The sequence below is a fragment of the Primulina tabacum genome, chromosome 7, assembly GCF_025594145.1.
Source record: "Primulina tabacum isolate GXHZ01 chromosome 7, ASM2559414v2, whole genome shotgun sequence".
Classification (NCBI taxonomy): Eukaryota; Viridiplantae; Streptophyta; class Magnoliopsida; order Lamiales; family Gesneriaceae; genus Primulina; species Primulina tabacum.
In genome coordinates, this window is record NC_134556.1 from 32,042,960 (window position 1) to 32,061,347 (window position 18,388).

The window sequence follows — 18,388 nt, forward strand, 5'->3', positions numbered from 1 at the left end:
AATATTTTTTTTCCAGTTGAATTTATTTTTGATTTTTGAACCAAAAAAGGAAAAAGGAAAGCGATCAACAAACCCTGGGCATGGCGAAACCCTCGCTAGCTGAGGAATGTACCGACGATTCGACGCCGGCTACTTCGGCGGAGGAAGAGGTTGCCAAGGATCAGGTATATGACGAGGAGGACGAGGAGGAGATCGAGGCGGTGGCTCGCGCCGCGGATGATTCCAATGATGAGGATGGCTCCAACGGCTCCGGTCCAATGGAGGATGAGAACGAGGTGAGTTTGATGGGGATACATCTTTGCTTCAGCAGAATGAGTGGGTTTTTTGGATTTTTTTGGTTGTTTTTCTTGATGACGGACGGTGGATTCGTCCAGATCTATGTATTTTTGCTTGTCACCTAGTGCTTCAGTTAGGTTTCGGTTTGATTTGTTGGGTTGGAAGCAATTCGATTGAAATGCAGGGTTGTTGCTGTGCCAAATGGGCACTCTGTGCACCAGGATTAGTAAAAAAAAGGTGAAATCTGGTTTATTTTTTTCACGAAGTGATCTTTGAGTATTTTTCTGGGTCTTTTTTTTTATAGCTATAATGGTTTTTTTTTTTGCGCATGAACACATTTTAGCTAATTTGTATTCTGGATATTTTAAATCCCAATGAAGATGAGATAATGAGTTGTTTCTATGCACTGGATGGTTGTGAATTCTACGGTTAGGAATGCATGAAATTTGGCGTACGTATCAATGGGTTTTGATTGTTTTACAGGATGACAATGCTATTGCTAAACTTGAAAAATTCAGGCTGAAAGAAATGGAAAGATTAAAGAAGCAAAAATTGCAAGATATACTAGACGCCCAGAATGCTGCTATTGAAGCTGACATGGTGTGTTTTCTGAAAGAAGATTAAAATTGACATCTGAAATAAAGTTAAATGCTGATTTTAATGTGGCATTAGTATTTATTATCGTGACAGAATAACAAGGGAAAAGGTCGCTTGAAATTCCTCTTGCAGCAGACAGAATTATTTGCTCATTTTGCACAGGGTGATCGGTCTGTCTCTCAGAAGAAGGCAAAAGGAAGGTGTGTAATCTTCATTTTGAGACAGTTATTCCAGCTCTGCACTGCAGAATATTCGAGATGTTCAAATGTTAGGGACGTAAGTTGGGTCATGAATACTAAATCCGTAACATCAAACGTCGAATTCTCATTGTCTGTCAGATGTAAATTTTCCTGCTACTTAGGATGTGCAGTGTATTTTAGTAGTAACTTACTTCCCATCTGATATGTAGTATCGATCTGGGCCCTGGTAATTGCGGTTCGATGCTGCTATGACAATGCTGATGCATTTGAACAACTTACTGCTATTGAACTGCAGTAATGGTCGCAATGCTCTGTAAATTTAAAATAATTCTGATGTCACTGCGAATTCAGCATTTTTGGATAGGTCTCTTGGGGTGGGATTTGTTTCCAAATAAATGCATGATTGTTGATTAATTATGCATTAAAGCACGTTTTCTGATATTTTTTTCATCAATTCTCCAGTTATTTGGCTTAATATGACACCCATTTTTTATTGTCTAATAATCCCTTGCAATTTCTGTGAATAGGTAATATATTTCACTGAAAATTTGTTTCATGCTCCCAATCACTGAGTTATTGTAACCTTAGTGATATTATAGGAACTCTTCACCCTTGTAACATCTTTCATTTTTATATAAATTTTGCTTTTTCATACTTGAATTTTCCCTTAGCATTTCCCAACCCAATATCTTTTTGCATATGCAAAAGTTAAAATGTAGATATGCTTGCTTGTACTGATATTTTTATTTATTTCTTAATTTCTGGTTCTACATTTTGAGAAACAAATTTTTTTTTAACAAATAAATGAAGATGGGGCTATGTGTGGTGTTAAGTACAAGTAGAAACATACAGCTGTTGAATTTTTAAATTTTTTTAAAGGTATAGTTGTTTGGAGGAAGACTTTAAAAACGATCTTTATTCTGTGTGCATGATTAAAAAAGTACATTTGTAAATATGATTGACAGGAGAAGTCTATTTAATTATTTTTTAATTGATTGACAATCTGTGTTAGTATTTTTAGTTTTCCTTGTGCATATACATGCATAACAGCAAACAACTCGCTATCTGAAACGACCTTTTAACTAGAAGTTACATTTTTATTACTAATTAAATTAAATGTTTAGTAATTTTTTCTCCTAGGTTTCAACAAATGCACCCTAGGAGTGTGGTAATTCCTTAAAGTATGATCATATGCTGTCTGTGCTACTCTCTATATGGTTAACATCATATTCCCTAATTTACAACTAATGCTATATTGTGGAGTTTGAGATAATCAATTGTTTTCCTAACACATAGTGATATGGTGGACTATTTGTCAAACTTGAATCTTGGCTTCATCAAGTAATATAAATTTTGAAAAAATTTTGGTTGCGTTATGAATAATGTTATTTCAGGTATAATAACCATTGCAGGTTTTTTTTTCTTATCCAGTTTCATCATTAAAATTTTAATTGTGATATCATGGTACCAATTCCACATGCTAAGTTTTGGTATTTTGCAACCAATACACAAGACTCTATTAATTTTAACGTGGTTTGTGCTCTCAATGCATTTTCCAGGGGTCGCCATGCATCAAAGGTCACGGAAGAAGAAGAAGATGAAGAATGTCTTAAAGACGAAGAAGATGGCCTTTCTGGCACCGGGAATACTAGGCTATTGGTGCAACCATCTTGTATGATTATTTGGCCTATCTCTTTGTGACCTTCAGTTTTAACTGTTCAGTGATCGGTACTTTTATGATTTGGGACATTTATAGTGGTTGAGTTTATCGAAATGGCTGTCACATGCTCTAATCAATTCATTGCAAGTAAAACTACTTGTACGGAATATTATTTCTGAGGTGGTTTTGTTATTTGATTCATGAAGATCTAAAATCATGAGCTGTTTCAGGTATTCAAGGAAAGATGAGGGATTATCAACTTGCTGGTTTAAATTGGATGATTCGACTGTATGAGAATGGCATTAATGGAATACTTGCAGATGAAATGGTATGAACAGTGTCTGGTATTTATTATAATATTTTCTTTAGTTTTTTTTTGCTATTGATTATTTATTATCAATCGTGTTCTCAATTTCAGGGGCTTGGTAAAACCTTACAAACCATCTCGTTGTTGGGCTACTTGCATGAGTTTAGAGGGATTACAGGTCCTCACATGGTTGTCGCTCCAAAATCTACACTCGGAAATTGGATGAACGAAATTAAACGGTTTTGTCCCGTGATACGTGCTGTAAAATTTCTTGGAAATCCTGATGAAAGAGTAAGCCTTTGGTGTCACTTTAGATAGTATTTTTCTTTCTCATTTTGATTGTAGGTGAATAATAGTCTAATCCTGTTTTTCTGATCTCATTTAATTTTTTCAGAAATATATACGTGAGGAACTACTTGTGGCTGGAAAGTTTGATGTTTGTGTTACAAGTTTTGAGATGGCAATAAAAGAGAAGTCTATCTTTCGTCGATTTAGTTGGCGATACATCATTATTGATGAAGCTCATCGAATCAAGAATGAAAACTCTCTTCTTTCTAAAACAATGAGACTTTTTAATACCAACTATCGGCTTCTAATTACAGGAACGCCCCTTCAGGTACTTTGTACTTGTCTAGGATTTCATTGTCCTTTGATATTCCTTTAAATTTCAAATGCTGCATGTCAGTGGTGGATATGAGGTACTGGGTACATTGTGATAGATTGACTGCAAAGTACAGCTGAAATTAAATGTTTTCAAATTCTAGATTTTAATATTTTTTTCAACCCTGTGTGCCCTACTTTATCTTCGACATTGCTCTGTATGTTATATCAAGGTTATTTATTGACTGCATGTCCAGGGCCTTGTAAGTTTGGCATCACGGCACCTGAAATCTTGGTGCAACTTAGTGAAAATGGGTTGATTAATGGGAAAACTGACAGCATTTATTTGTTTTTTTTTTTCAAATTTTTATTTCAATATAACAAAAACGAAATCACCAAACTATAACAAAAATGTGGGTTTTGTTTTTATTAATAAATGTTAAAAACAACAATAAAATTAATACGAGTAATAGTAGTGTGGAAGTTTTTTCCAAAATTGGCTATTTTTGTTCTAGTGCGGCATTGTCGAGTATTCTCACCAAAATTGAAGATTTGTGTTGATGAAAAAAAAATTGTACTGTTTTCGTTTGTAGTTAATAAATCGCATTAAATTTTCTATTTCTATTTTATAGTTTGTATAATTGCGAGGCAAGTCTTCGAATTTGCTGAGAATATTTCGCTATGTTGGATTCTGATAAAAAATAGCCATTTTTGGAAAATAATACAATTATTAATTTTCATGAACTGAGAAAATCCAAAGAACACCAAAAATTAGAATAGAAATAAAAAGTTAAACACGTAAAAAAATTATTTGAATCGAACTGTCCATTAATCAAGTCACATTCTGATTTATAGGATAGAAAAACAATCTGAAATATTCAAAATATATTTCCATAAATGGTTATTTGCCGGATATTCTCACTAAAATTGGAAAACTTTTCTTGGAGTTTATATTTGTATCATTTTCATATATAGCTATAGTTTATATTAATTTTTTCTAAATGAAATAGTGAATCCACCAATTGAACTGGCGTTTTGTAAAAAAGATGCATAAACTTTCATCTTTTGTTATAGTTTGGAAAATGGGTTTTGTACACTTGAAAAAGCAAAACCCAGCATTTACTCACGTTTTCTTATAGCACTTGTCAGCATTTGCTTACGTTTTCTTATAACACTTGTCCATTGTGGGAAATGATCAAGGAATTTGAGACGCAGCAATTTTTTGTTCATTGTAATCATTAATTTACTCTGTAATCATCGATTGTTTATTTTTCTTGTCTGTAGATTGCCTATAGTTCTTAAACCAATGTTTTTGGTTGTGAAACCAGCGGTTTCAATTCTAATGGACGGTGAAACCAAAACCGATATGTTTGATTATAGTTCCTTTTTGGCTCCAGCCGCTGACTGTCCTGGTTCCTTTTAATTTTGTAAATTTAACAGTTAGCAAAAAAAATAAAAATAAAAATAAAATAATGGAACAATTCACAGAATAATCAAACTAATCAAATCTAATTATTTAACAATTAGATTACCAAATATTATGAATATTTAATTATTAAAAAAATTAAATAGATTTAGATTTAATTTATATAAACCATTTAGATTAAATTATGTTCATTAAGATGTCTATGTAGGATCTTTATACTTAAATTAAATTATGTACATTCAGATGTGTATGTAGGATCTTTATACTTAAAGTAATTTATGGTTCTACCGGATCTGCACGGTTCCAGTTATGATTACAGACAGTTCCTGTATTGGTCTCAGTTACAGTTTCTCGTTTTAAGGAATTAGAGTCATATTTTCTTCGGTTCAGGTTCCGGTTTTGGAAAAGAAACTGAAAATCCTATATTGCCGGATATTCTCACCAAAATTGGAAGACTTCTCTTGGAGTTAATAAATGTATCATTTTCTTATATAACTATAGTTTGTGTTATTATTATTTGAAAGGAATAGTGAATCCGCCATTTGAAGCGGCGGATTGTTATAAAGACACAACTCCGAATTTTTGTTATAGTTTTGAAAATGGTTTTTTTTTTGTTATATTAGAAACAACAAAACCCAGCATTGGCACACGTTTTCTTATAGCACCTGTCTGCATTTGCACACTTTTTCGTATAGCACTTGTCCACTATGGGAAATGAACAAGGAATTTGAGATGCTTTAATTTCTTGTTCTTTGTAACTAATAATTTATTGTCTGTAATCATGGATTGTCTATTTATTTTGTAAATAGCTTGGCTGTAGTTCTAAAATGTTTTTGGTTGTGAAACCGACGGTTTTGATTAAACAGACGATGAAACCAAACCAATACATTTGATTATTGTTCCTTTTTGGCTCCAGCCGTTAACAGGTCTGGTTCCAATTTGATTGACTTGAACAAATTTGAACTAATATTTAATTTTGTAAGTTTTAACGGTTAAGGAAAAAATGATGAGATGACTCACAGGGTAATGAAACTAATTAAATCTAACTATTTGATAATTAGATTGCAAAATATTATGAATATTAATTACTTCAAAAAATAAAAAGAGTTAAATTTAATGTGTATAAACCATGTAGATTAAATTATGTACATTAAGTTGTCTATGTAGGATCTTAAATTAATTTACGGTCCTGGTTACCGGTTCTGCACTCTTCCAGTTATGATTCCACACAGTTCCGGTATTGGTCTCAGTCCCAGTTTCTCGTTTTAAGGTTTTATTTTCAATTTTCGGAAGATTATTCTTGTTTTGATTCATGGTTTGGAAACTTGTAGTATGTTTGCTTATAGATTTGATCTTGATACAAATCAAGACTCAAATCCACAATTAATACGTATCATTTGTTACTGATTTTAAATCTTCTGTGCATTTGTACATGTTTTATGTCAGCAGTGACGGTAACACTATCTTTGTTTTCGCAGAATAATCTTCATGAGCTCTGGGCTCTCCTGAACTTTTTGCTGCCGGAAATATTTAGCTCTGCTGAAACTTTTGATCAATGGTTCCAAATTTCTGGCGAAAATGACGAGCAGGAAGTTGTGCAGCAGCTTCACAAGGTAGACACTTTATTATTCATTAAAATGATTATTTTTTCCAGGTAAAAAGCCACTCGCGTTGGTTGAGAAGTTAATTGTGTTACATTATTGCACACTCATAAAAACATTTCCAAATTTTAAGAATGAATCTATGATAAAGATTCTTAATTACACAATATTTTTTCCTCAACAATAATTCAATCAATACGAGAACTATGTCATACGCGTGTGTATTTAGCATATCTTATTTTGTTGAACACATCCAAAAGCATTGCGTTATGTTACCATGATGTTTTCAGATTGTCGGAACTTGTATCTCCTTTCCTTTTCTTCTTAAGTAATAATTCACAGTTATTCACCTAGTAAATTTTTGCTGTAGCGTGCATTAATGTGCATCTTTTTGTCAAATCATTAAATCACATTATCATTTTACTGTTGGTTAATAAGTGGTTTGGCATAAAACTATGTTGTTTGCGTGAACATTCAAGCAGTTGTATGTGGAGTTAATAGAGATTGAATTCATAATGATGGACTACATATAAATGATCTGTGATATTGACCGTTACTTGTCTTATTTCTTTGGTTTGGAACCTATTAGGTTCTCCGACCTTTCCTTCTCAGAAGATTGAAGTCGGATGTTGAGAAGGGTTTACCTCCCAAGAAGGAGACAATACTTAAAGTTGGTATGTCCCAGATGCAAAAGCAGTATTACAGGGCCTTATTGCAGAAAGATCTTGAAGTTATAAATGCTGGTGGAGAACGCAAACGTCTTCTTAACGTAGCCATGCAGCTCAGAAAATGTAGTAATCACCCGTATTTATTTCAAGGTGCTGAACCTGGTCCACCCTATACCACTGGAGAACATCTAATAGAAAATGCTGGTATGGTCCGAAATATTGAGACAGATATATGCTCTTCTCTGATAATTTCTTTTTATATTTATCGTCCACGAAATACGTTACTTTCAGGCAAGATGGTTCTTCTTGACAAGTTGCTTCCAAAATTAAAGGAGCGCGATTCTCGAGTTTTGATATTCTCGCAGGTGCTCTTTTTTTACGCTTACTTTTTTGGCCGAACTTTCTCATTTTCTACTTCCATAGTTCTGCACACATTTCTGTTAGTTCTCTTCTTTCGATATGGATTCTCAGTGATATATTCTGTTGATTGAATGAAACAGATGACTAGGCTACTAGACATTCTTGAAGATTATCTGCTTTACCGTCGATACTATTATTGTCGAATTGATGGAAACACTGGTGGGGAAGATAGAGATGCTTCAATTGAAGCTTTTAACAAGCCTGGAAGTGAGAAGTTTGTCTTCCTGCTGTCAACCAGAGCTGGAGGTCTTGGTATCAACCTTGCAACTGCTGATGTTGTCATTCTGTATGATAGTGATTGGTGAGACTTTTCTGCTACTTGTTTCAGGATGCACTATGGGGTATATGTTAACATCGTAAGCCTGGGCCTCATTTCATTGCAGGAATCCACAGGTTGATTTGCAGGCTCAGGACCGTGCTCATAGAATTGGACAGACCAAGGAAGTTCAAGTTTTCAGGTTCTGCACTGAGGTATGGTTTATTTTCATACCATGCCAAGGCATTGGATCTTTTTTTATTTGAAACATAATGTACTCATGTTATTTTTCAACTGATTTTTTGCAGTACACCATTGAAGAGAAAGTGATTGAGAGGGCCTATAAAAAGCTTGCACTTGACGCTTTGGTTATCCAACAAGGACGACTAGCGGAGCAAAAGAGTGAGATTTTCTTGTTCCAGGAATTGGTATCAACTTCACGAAGACTAAATTTATAATTCATTTATGTTGGTTTATACAGCTGTTAATAAAGATGAGCTGCTGCAAATGGTGAGGTTTGGTGCTGAAATGGTTTTCAGTTCCAAAGATAGCACTATAACTGATGAAGATATAGATAGAATTATTGCCAAAGGAGAGGAGGCAACTGCTGAACTTGATGCTAAAATGAAAAAGTTTACCGAGGATGCTATCAAATTCAAAATGGATGACAGTATGCTTCTTATGACCTACCTTGCTAATTGAGTTGCCTACGCTTCATTTTTCTTTTCTTATTGGGTGAGACTAACAGTAGCTGTTGGACTGTGCAGCTGCTGATTTGTATGATTTTGACGATGAAAAGGTACTTTCTTCGCTTATGAATGTCTAGGATGATTTTATGATGTTTAGGTTTGGGAACGCTAATATTTTTCTTCATTCCTTTGATTTTGTTTGTTGAAAAGGATGACAAATTTGACTTCAAAAAAATTGTCAGTGATAACTGGATTGAACCGCCAAAAAGAGAAAGAAAGCGCAAGTATGCTGCTTAGAGCTGAATTTGTTTACTGAAATGTTATGCATGCACCTAGAAATCACACTTCACTTTATCTTCTGTCAGTTACTCCGAATCCGAGTACTTTAAGCAGACAATGCGGCAAAGTGGTCCCGTGAGACCCAAAGAGCCTCGAATTCCACGCATGCCACAGTTGTAAGGATCTCTTGTTTCATTTAATTCTTTCTTGTACTTGCTGGTTTCTGCATCTTAACATATTTGTCGTTTTTATCAGGCATGACTTCCAATTCTTCAACACACAGCGTCTTAGTGATCTGTATGAAAAAGAAGTGCGTTGCCTGATGGTGGGTGTCTTAGATTCTCTTACATTGTTTCTTTGTTATATTTACTTAATGTATGTTTCTTATTGTTGTAATGGCGTCTACAGGCACGCCAGAGACATCAAGTAAAAGATACAATAGAGATGGATGAGCGTGATGGTATGTTCTTTTATTGATACATTGCCTTTTTAATCTCTTAATTTCCCTTGGACATCTGGAGACATTTTTTGTTTGTCTAGATGTGGGAGAGCCATTAACCGCTGAGGAGCAGGAGGAGAAGGAAAGACTGCTGGAAGAAGTATATTTGTGTATTATTCGTTATGACTTTGACAAACTCTATCTATTCGTCACTGGACAATTTATCGTGTTCAGGGATTTTCATCGTGGAGCCGAAGAGACTTCAATGCTTTTATTAGGGCCTGCGAGAAGTATGGTCGAAATGATATACTGAGTATTGCTTCTGAAATGGAAGGTAAAACAGAGGAAGAAGTTGAAAGATATGCGAAAGTGTTCAAGGAAAGATATAAAGAATTAAATGGTATCTTACCTGCATCTTTTTTTCTGACATTCTTGATTGTCAAAAATTAATACTGAAAGATATGAAATTTTCCAGATTATGATAAGATTATTAAAAGCATTGAAAGAGGAGAGGCTAGAATTTCGCGTAAAGATGAGATCATGAAAGCTATTGCAAAGAAACTGAATCGCTATAAAAATCCCTGGCTGGAATTAAAGATCCAGCACGGACAGAACAAAGGGAAGTTATACAATGAAGAATGTGATCGCTTCATGGTGAGAATCGAATATTTAATGTTTCTTTACCTTTAAGGGACATCTGGGTTTCTTCTCATTTAATCTCAAAAGCTTGATGATAATTATGGTTCTCTCGCAGATCTGCATGATCCACAAACTTGGGTATGGGAACTGGGATGAGCTGAAGGCAGCCTTTCGTACTTCACCATTGTTCCGGTTTGATTGGTTTGTGAAGTCTCGTACAACTCAAGAAATTGCAAGGAGATGCGATGCACTGATTCGGTTGGTGGAGAAGGAAAATGAAGAATATGACGAGAGGGATAGAATAGCTCGTAAAGAGAAAAAACTAGCGAAGGTAGGATGATCATTCATGTCTCACTCTTTGATTTATTTATTTTTGCTCAAGTGGAAACAACACAATCATACGAACCATGTGCAGTGTATTGGGTCAGTTCCCAGGCCGTTCTTTCTTTATCTGACCCCAGCTTGCGTCCTTATAGAGTGGCCTTCTTTTTAGTTTTGTCTTGCCTTTTTTCTTGATACTCTCTGATAGAAACATGAAAGCATGACTTGAGAACTTAATGAAACATGTTTATTTTCATGAAGGTGTGCAGCGAACATCCTATCGGTATTGTAGACGATTACAACTGACCTTTCACCCTCTTTATTCTCCACAGAACGCAGCCCCGTCCAAGTTCGCTACTATCAACCAGTATGCCGACAGTCCTGGTTTGAAGAAGCGGAAGCAGTCATCAATGGATGACTACTTGAGCAACGTAGGTTCCTTTTAATAATCATTCTATCCGAATTTCGCTCACTTTGCATTGTTATTGTCAAACAGTGCAAGTTTTGTGCAAACATAGTGCTAAAAAATAGAGCTGTGTTGTTTTCGCAGGGGAAGAACAGGAAGTGATATTGGACTGTCTGGGGTTGATCTTGATCTTGTGAGTTTTGGCTTATTATTGATTCCTATATTGGGGAGATAAAACGTAATTCATTTCGTTCTTCCCATTTATAATAGATGCAACCCCAGAATCCCGGGGCAAATTTGCTCAAACCCCTTTTGATATGGGGCAACTGAACAAGTCATAACAATTAACAAATGTTTGAGATGATTAATTTATGGAGTTTAACAACTTCTTGCAAGATTTATTTATTTATTTATTATTATTGTTTTGCGCTTGCCTCGAAATTATTTATTTATTTATTAGTAAATGCGATGTTTTTTTTTATTTTGAAATGAGATTTTTTGTTAGCGACACCGCACCATAAATATTATAATTGTTGATAGTATGGTGGGCATCTTTAATTTTTTTAAAAATATAGTTTATCATATTATATTATAATACGCAAATAGTTGTTTTTTAAAAAATGATAAATTAAATTAAAAGTGATTTTAGGGAAATAAAGAAGTGACGAGTGTGTGATATTTGATATTTTTACCCATTGACTTCGGCTAGTTGGGTTATGTTTCATGTATACAAAATAACTAGAATAATTGTATAAATTAAGTTATCTTTTTCTCGAGAATAAATCAATCATCTATTTGTATTATTGTTAAAATTAATTTGTGGCTTCAAGTACTGTTTCCACACGGTACTGATCATTGTTCTAATTTTTTTAGTTGAATTAATTACGTGTACCTCTGCCGAGGCTTTAATAATTTTAAAAATCCTACCTAAATTTAAAAATTATATAATTCTCATAAAGTTAAAAAATTACTTGCATATTACAAGATGGCCTCATTCTAAAGTGATAATTGTAAGATTGACATAAGTATTCTGAGAGAAATATATGGAATTTTTAACACGTTAATGAGTGTAAACGTAAGATTAATACAAATAATTTCTGCAAATCTTATGGATCTATATATAATTAAACCCCTTTCATTTTTAAGAGCTTGAATCTAGCCGTTGGTCATCATTTCTTGCTCATTACAAAATCAAGTTCTAATTTTTGGAAGACAGGTTCCGTTTCAGTCGACGATTCCACCAGAGACTGGTCGGATCTAACTGGAATCAAGTTAGGCTAGATGTCTAAATCTTCCATAAAAGAAAGAAGAAAAAGATATCTAAAGCCAAAAATTGGTTTCGATTTTGATCGACAATTCCAAGGGAACCATGGTCTGGTCTAATTTGAATCATGTTTAGGCTTTAGACATCTCCCTTGTGCGTGTTATAATCGAGTCGGATTTCAATGGTTTTACACTCATTCAACTGCTCGTCGTTCGATCAAGAATCAGATTCCATACTTGAATTTGATTTGTTTGTGTATTAGAACACCAAAGTTTGGGCTTGAAAAGTAGGAACTTCTTCAAAAAATTGTTAAATGATCAGCTTATGATTATGGAATAGGTCTCTTTTTAGCATACTTGAGATGAACCACTGAAATAGCCTCAATAAATCATTTTCAAGCTTGATCCATTTTCAGTAGCTCACATGGAGATGATCAAATCTATTTCTATAAGCCGAAAATGCAAGTTATTCATTGACTCATATATTCATACATACTGTAACTATACAACACCAGATAGTACCAAAACCAAACCAAGCAACCTCATGCACAGACAACACAAGGAGCACAAGTTTTTAACCTCTTCTTCCAAAACACATGAAATCTCATAAAATCCCCTAAATACATAGACTTTATACATCGCATATTCCATTCAGCAATGGGACTACAACATATTTTTCCTCAAAATGGCATGCAAGATATTCCTTATTCTAGGTTGAACCTCAAAGCCCAGCACATGATGACACAACAATGTACAGTATTCCCTCCGCTCGACCCCATATGGTGGTTCTTAGCCATATCATTCGATCGTGCCATCGAAACTATCCATGGCATTTGCTCGCTTTCTCTCCCTCCAGTTCTCGCCCCACACTTTGGCCTCAGCAACAGCTCGTTCTCTGTCCAAGTCTCGATTTCTCGGCGTTTCTTGTGCTCTGCCGCCACTAACAGGGCTGTCTTTTTGAGAACCGGGGCGGTCCAAGTCATCCAAACCCAATTTCCTGCCGGAACCACTTCCAGTTTCAATCCTTCGTAAGTCTGCACCAGTCCTGACAGGATCTCTCCTCCGATAGTCAGGCGAATTTTTATGAGTGGAGGGGGAACCCTGGTGACTCGGATCGTATAAGCTGTCGGTTCCATCAGACGTGTTCCTACGCTCATCCCGGTGCCGTGGAGTAGACGGACCAACTCTGTTACTCTGTGAGACAGGTACATTAGGGTCATAGGTTTGGGATGCTAAATATGTTAAAGCAGTCACAACGTCGCCAATTAGAGGTCTTGTGGCAGCTTGCTCTTGCAAGCACATAGCTGCAACTGCCAAGGCTTGATAAAGTCCACGAATTGGATACCGACCTTGCAACAGAGGATCGGCCATCTTCGGAAACTTCCTTCGATCTTTGAAAAGTGGCCTTGCCTAAAAGTTGAAGAAAATTCAAGTTTAATGCATGACGGCGGAGCCAAAAGTAGAGTGTAAGAACTAACCAGGCAAAACTAGAACTCGAAAAATTTAGGGAAGGGTACTGCCCCTACCATCCCTTTATCCCAATTGGACTCAATAACCAATAGTTCATCGTTTTTCCCCCTCCATTTTTAATGTCCACGAAGCATGAAAAGCAGAATAAATTACAAGCTTAATTTGAAAAGTAAATTAAAAAACTTACCCATGCGACAAGATTATGCTCCCCTGCGCCCTTAGTGTTGTCAATAGCCTTTCGGCCTGTGATTATCTCAAGAAAAACAACTCCAAAACTATAAACATCAGATTTCAATGTAAGTTGGCCTGTCATGGCATATTCAGGAGCACAATAACCATACGTCCCCATCACTCTTGTTGAAACGTGAGTTTTATCCCCAACGGGGCCCAGTTTTGCAAGTCCAAAATCCGATAACTTGGGGAAATAACCGTTGTCAAGAAGGATGTTTGATGATTTTAAGTCTCTGTATATGACTGGTGGATTGGCTTTGTCATGCAAATATTCCAACCCTTTTGCTGCACCAGCAGCAATCTTCATTCTCGTATTCCAGTCTAAAGGTTCTTTATCTGGACGAAGATCTGTGCACAGAGATGTCTTTGTTATGAACTACGCAAATACAAAAGGCATTCAATCACATTTGTTAAGGGATAAGCTGAACACCATGAACCCTTCAAAACACAATTTCATTAATCATCTCAAACTTTGAGAGAAGAAAGTTATCATTTACAGAATTGATAGGAGGTTGCCTAGTGCGAGTTTGTGCAACATGAGCTCAATTCAAGTACCATGAGGATTAGACACGGTACTGATTCATCTAGTTCAATAATGACACGCTGACATCCAAGCAATTTCATGTCAAGTGCATCTACTCTATCCTACACTCCATTTACATATTTATCAGAATATGGCGAAGAAAAAGAGGGCAAAATGAACTCCCTATCCCCCTAAACCATCCAAACCTTCAAAATATACAACAGTTGGTTTGTTCTCGGAGGCTTGAGCCTATCCTCTATCATCTTCCAAGTTCTAATTATTTACAAGCTGGAATACGATCCAATTTTTTTCTCAAGACAACTCAATTACGGTATTTTTATAGAGTGATAATGCTTTATACAGGATCATGAAATTCTTTCAAAACTTTCGATATCACCTTATACAACACCTATGAGGTTAATAGTTGCCTTGCGTTGCTACAATGTCCATTAGACCATCTAGCTTAGCATAATGAGTTTATTTACTTTAACATGACAAGCTACATCGAGCTAATTGAAATTGATTTAAACAAGTCACTGGTACAGCCTCATCAAAGGAGGCCAGAATCACACAACAAAACATGATCTGTGAAAATTCCCATCAGATTACCAATGGCCATTGGCGTTTCTTTAGTGTAGCAAGCCATTGAGCTACTTGAAATTGCTTTAAACAAATAGCTGATACAGCATCATCAGAGAGGCCAAAATCACACAACAAAAGATGATTTGTGAAAATTCAGAACAGACTGCCAATGACCATTGGCGGAGCCACGTGCAGTACGGGTTAGGCAATTACCTCCCTGCATTAGAAAATCTTTCTTGATTTTTTTAATAAACATCCCATTTATAGCTTGTAAAAAGCACAAAATATGTTAGTTCTAAGTTTTTGCCCTCTTAACCTTAGGATCCTAGCTCCACCCCAGCCAATAACCCAATTAGATATCTTGAACCATCCCGCGTAAATGAAAAGCTGCAGCAAGTACAAAATGCCAGTAAGATTATTTTTTAATTAGTCGACCATTTGCAGCCTTGAAAGCAACCACAAATTCTTAATCACAGTCCGAGGTGGAATATCAGCATTAGTGGCAACTATTAAAAAAGATTACTTTTTTTTTTCAACGGAAGCTTGGACTGATTGATTAGATGCCCACATGTTCCACAAGTACTCGGAAAAGTGCTAAAATACCATTGCATGCATCATATTTAACATGTAAAATTGCAGCACAACCAAATGCCCCTTATCCTCCGCGAGTGATAAAAGTTATATGAGATAAATCATCTGGGGGAAATTAACTAAAGGAGCGCTAGGAGCGTCTTATACCTCAAAACTACTCTTAAGACACCAAAAAGTCAATATACATTTGTACTGGATGTGAACATTCTATAACTTATTAGTTTTTTCAGTTGAGCTTCTCATTGAAAAAATGAACGTATATTGACTGACAGCTGACAAACTTTTCTGGGCAGTGATATTGATTATGTTTGATGCTCGGCTTAACGGCCCCTATGTTGTATGCAACACACCACAAGACCATAACAGATAACCAGCAAGAGAAAGCAGACACACATGTGATAAACACATAAATAAAGCTATAATTTTTCTGCAAGTGTATTTCCTGAAGATATCTAATATTTAATTTATTAAACATAACCAGATCAACAGATATCCATAAAAAAATGATATTATTATATATATTTTTTAATTTTTAACTTTTATGCAAAACAAGATCTTTGGGAAATGTAGACAGATTTATGATATTGCGAAAAAGATTATATAACTACTTCGTTTGCAGAAATTATAGATGGCTGTTTGTGCAGCCGAACTGACCGTGTAAATGGTCTTCTAGAGATCCCAATGGCATGTATTCATAGACAAGTAGACGTTGGTCTCCATCAGCACAATATCCAATCAGGTTGACAAGATTTGGATGATGTAAAAGGCTAAGCATGAGAACCTCCACTAAAAATTCTCTATTTCCTTGAAGGCCATCCCGATCAAGCTGTTTAACTGCAACCACCTACCAAAAGAAAGCACTTTCACAATTTCAAGTAACTAATGTAAATTAAGTACACCGAATAAAGTTCAAAAACCAGTATGTTTGTTACTATATCAAGGGACAAAAGGAAACATAATTTCCACACTTCCTTGCGCAGTCAAGATAATAGGCTAGACAAAAAGCACTGATGATGAAGTCCATCAAATTGGTTAATTAGGCATAAATCACCTGTCCTGTGCTTTCCAGGCGTCCTTTGTAAACACGTCCAAAGCCACCTTCACCAAGCAAACACTCTGGTCTAAAATTATTTGTAGCTGCTGCAAGCTCGCGAAAGGTAAAAGTTTGTGCGGCAATATTGGCTGTAGCTTCTTTGGGAAGTGAGGCTTCCCTTTTAGAATCATTGCCGCCCCGCAATTTCGATTTATCTTGGGAAATGTTAGGCAAATACAAGAATAAGAAATCCTGTACTTCAAGAAAACGTAACTGATCTGGAAGCAGTGACATCAAAGTGTCTGATACAAATAAACCAAGAATTTGAGCATTTTGAATATTATAGCAAATTTTTATCCCACTTAAATCTTTTTAACCTAGCCAATAATCTGACTGCCGTCTTACTAATAAACAAAGCTAAAGATACACATCCCTCATACTTTAGGGTTCTAACTGATAATAAGCAATCGTCATTTTTGCACTACTCACGCCAACAATTGAAGTGATCGTCATTTTGCACTACTCACGGCAACAATTGTATAGGATAAAGCCAATTTGGGAAAATATTTGTTGATAAAAAAATATCAGTAGCACTCAAACTACAATGTACAATAAAATTCAGCACAAATTATAACTCCAACCATAATCAAGAAAGATGTCCATGACCTCTGTCTAAAGCACATTAACTACACATAGATAAAACTGCAAAAAATCAAAGAAAAAGCACGATGAGTTTACTAAGCACTAAATTACCGCAAAAGCAGGACATAACCAATGAACCGATTTTTCCTTTACGACTTAAAAACCATTTCTCTCAAACCTCCAAATCACAGAAAAAAGTACCCAAACACCACAGATCAAGACAGTGAAAAGAAACCCTAATCCATGGCATCACCAAGAAAAACAAAAATGATATAAGAACTCTAATTTAGGACATCCAAAAACACTTATCAATCCCAAAAAATAGAGAAAAAACACCCTTGTAATTGCAGAAAAGAAAATGTCTTAATTATGTACCTGAACTCAATCTATTCACATGGTTGTTAGAATGAGCTGCTGAACCATCTTTAAAAGACTCTTTCTTTGCTACTTCTTTAACTCCACCGTTATTGTCAATTCCTTCTTTTTTTGATGATCCACAGCACGGAAGACACCCCATATCAGTTCAAAACAACAAACCCACCTCAAGAATCTCTCACTAAATCTACATATAATCCACTCTCTGATAAATCTTTACCAAAAACTGCATTTTTTCTCAGCTGTTCAAGGCAACCCACCTCATAAAAACCCCATCTTTAACTTAATTTTAAGCAATAAACAACATATAAATCTCCCGTAGCAGCTCAAGATTTGAGATCATCTCACAACCAGTTAAAAAACAAAAGCAGATCAAGCCCAAGAAAATCTTTATTCTTCAAGTGAAAGGTAAAGAGAGCCTTAATAAAAATTGCAAAATATAGTAGAAAATTATGATGTTGCCACATAAATGCGTTCATTTTATGTGTGGGAACTGGGAAATAAAGAAACGTGAGAGATGAAAAGTCAAAAAAAGAGGTGTATTTATCTTTATGGTAGTTTAAATTTTTACACAGCGAAAATTAGGCGAATGTAGGAGAGTTTTCTTGGAACTCTGCGGTATGAAATCCGTGTGTACAGCTTGGTTGGACAACTATCTGGGACGTCGATAGAAATTTACTAGCTTTAAGTGGCAACGCCATGGGCCGCATTATTTGTATTTGTATAACAAGTTCTTTGGATCCTTGCTTCTGAAATTTACTCCTCAAGTTACTTTACACATTTTCATAATTTTCCAATGTTTTTTTTACATATTTAAAATTGAGTATAAAATAAGATTCGTGAGTGATGAGATCTCGCTGAAATGGATGAGTCGGGTAAGGAGCTCCAACGGAT

General features: G+C 35.4%; 2 protein-coding genes across 3 annotated transcripts; one reads left to right on the forward strand and one right to left on the reverse strand.

Moving 5' to 3' along the window:
- LOC142551280 (putative chromatin-remodeling complex ATPase chain) lies at positions 1–10,997 on the forward strand. The gene is made up of 25 exons (XM_075660427.1): positions 1–275; positions 760–876; positions 967–1,073; positions 2,633–2,745; positions 2,964–3,061; positions 3,152–3,331; positions 3,435–3,656; positions 6,545–6,679; positions 7,257–7,539; positions 7,627–7,700; positions 7,836–8,056; positions 8,139–8,226; positions 8,320–8,413; positions 8,493–8,681; positions 8,779–8,810; positions 8,911–8,984; positions 9,066–9,155; positions 9,235–9,304; positions 9,388–9,439; positions 9,520–9,578; positions 9,653–9,818; positions 9,894–10,072; positions 10,173–10,388; positions 10,711–10,809; positions 10,929–10,997. Exons 1-25 carry the CDS (start codon positions 81–83, stop codon positions 10,944–10,946), a joined length of 3,171 nt encoding a protein of 1,056 aa, XP_075516542.1. The 5' UTR covers positions 1–80; the 3' UTR covers positions 10,947–10,997.
- A 1,481-nt stretch (positions 10,998–12,478) lies between these two features.
- On the reverse strand, positions 12,479–18,095 carry LOC142551281 (serine/threonine-protein kinase PBL27-like). Of its 2 annotated transcripts, none has more exons than XM_075660429.1 (5): positions 17,495–18,095; positions 16,496–16,779; positions 16,099–16,288; positions 13,705–14,096; positions 12,479–13,457 (listed from the first exon to the last, which is right to left on the reverse strand). In XM_075660429.1, the coding sequence occupies exons 1-5, from the start codon at positions 17,634–17,636 to the stop codon at positions 12,846–12,848; spliced, it is 1,620 nt and encodes a 539-aa protein (XP_075516544.1). In that variant the 5' UTR covers positions 17,637–18,095; the 3' UTR covers positions 12,479–12,845. The 2 variants fall into 2 exon arrangements, with proteins under 2 accessions (XP_075516544.1, XP_075516545.1); XM_075660430.1 differs by having other exon boundaries at positions 16,496–16,692; positions 17,495–18,082.
- Positions 18,096–18,388: the final 293 nt, after the last annotated feature.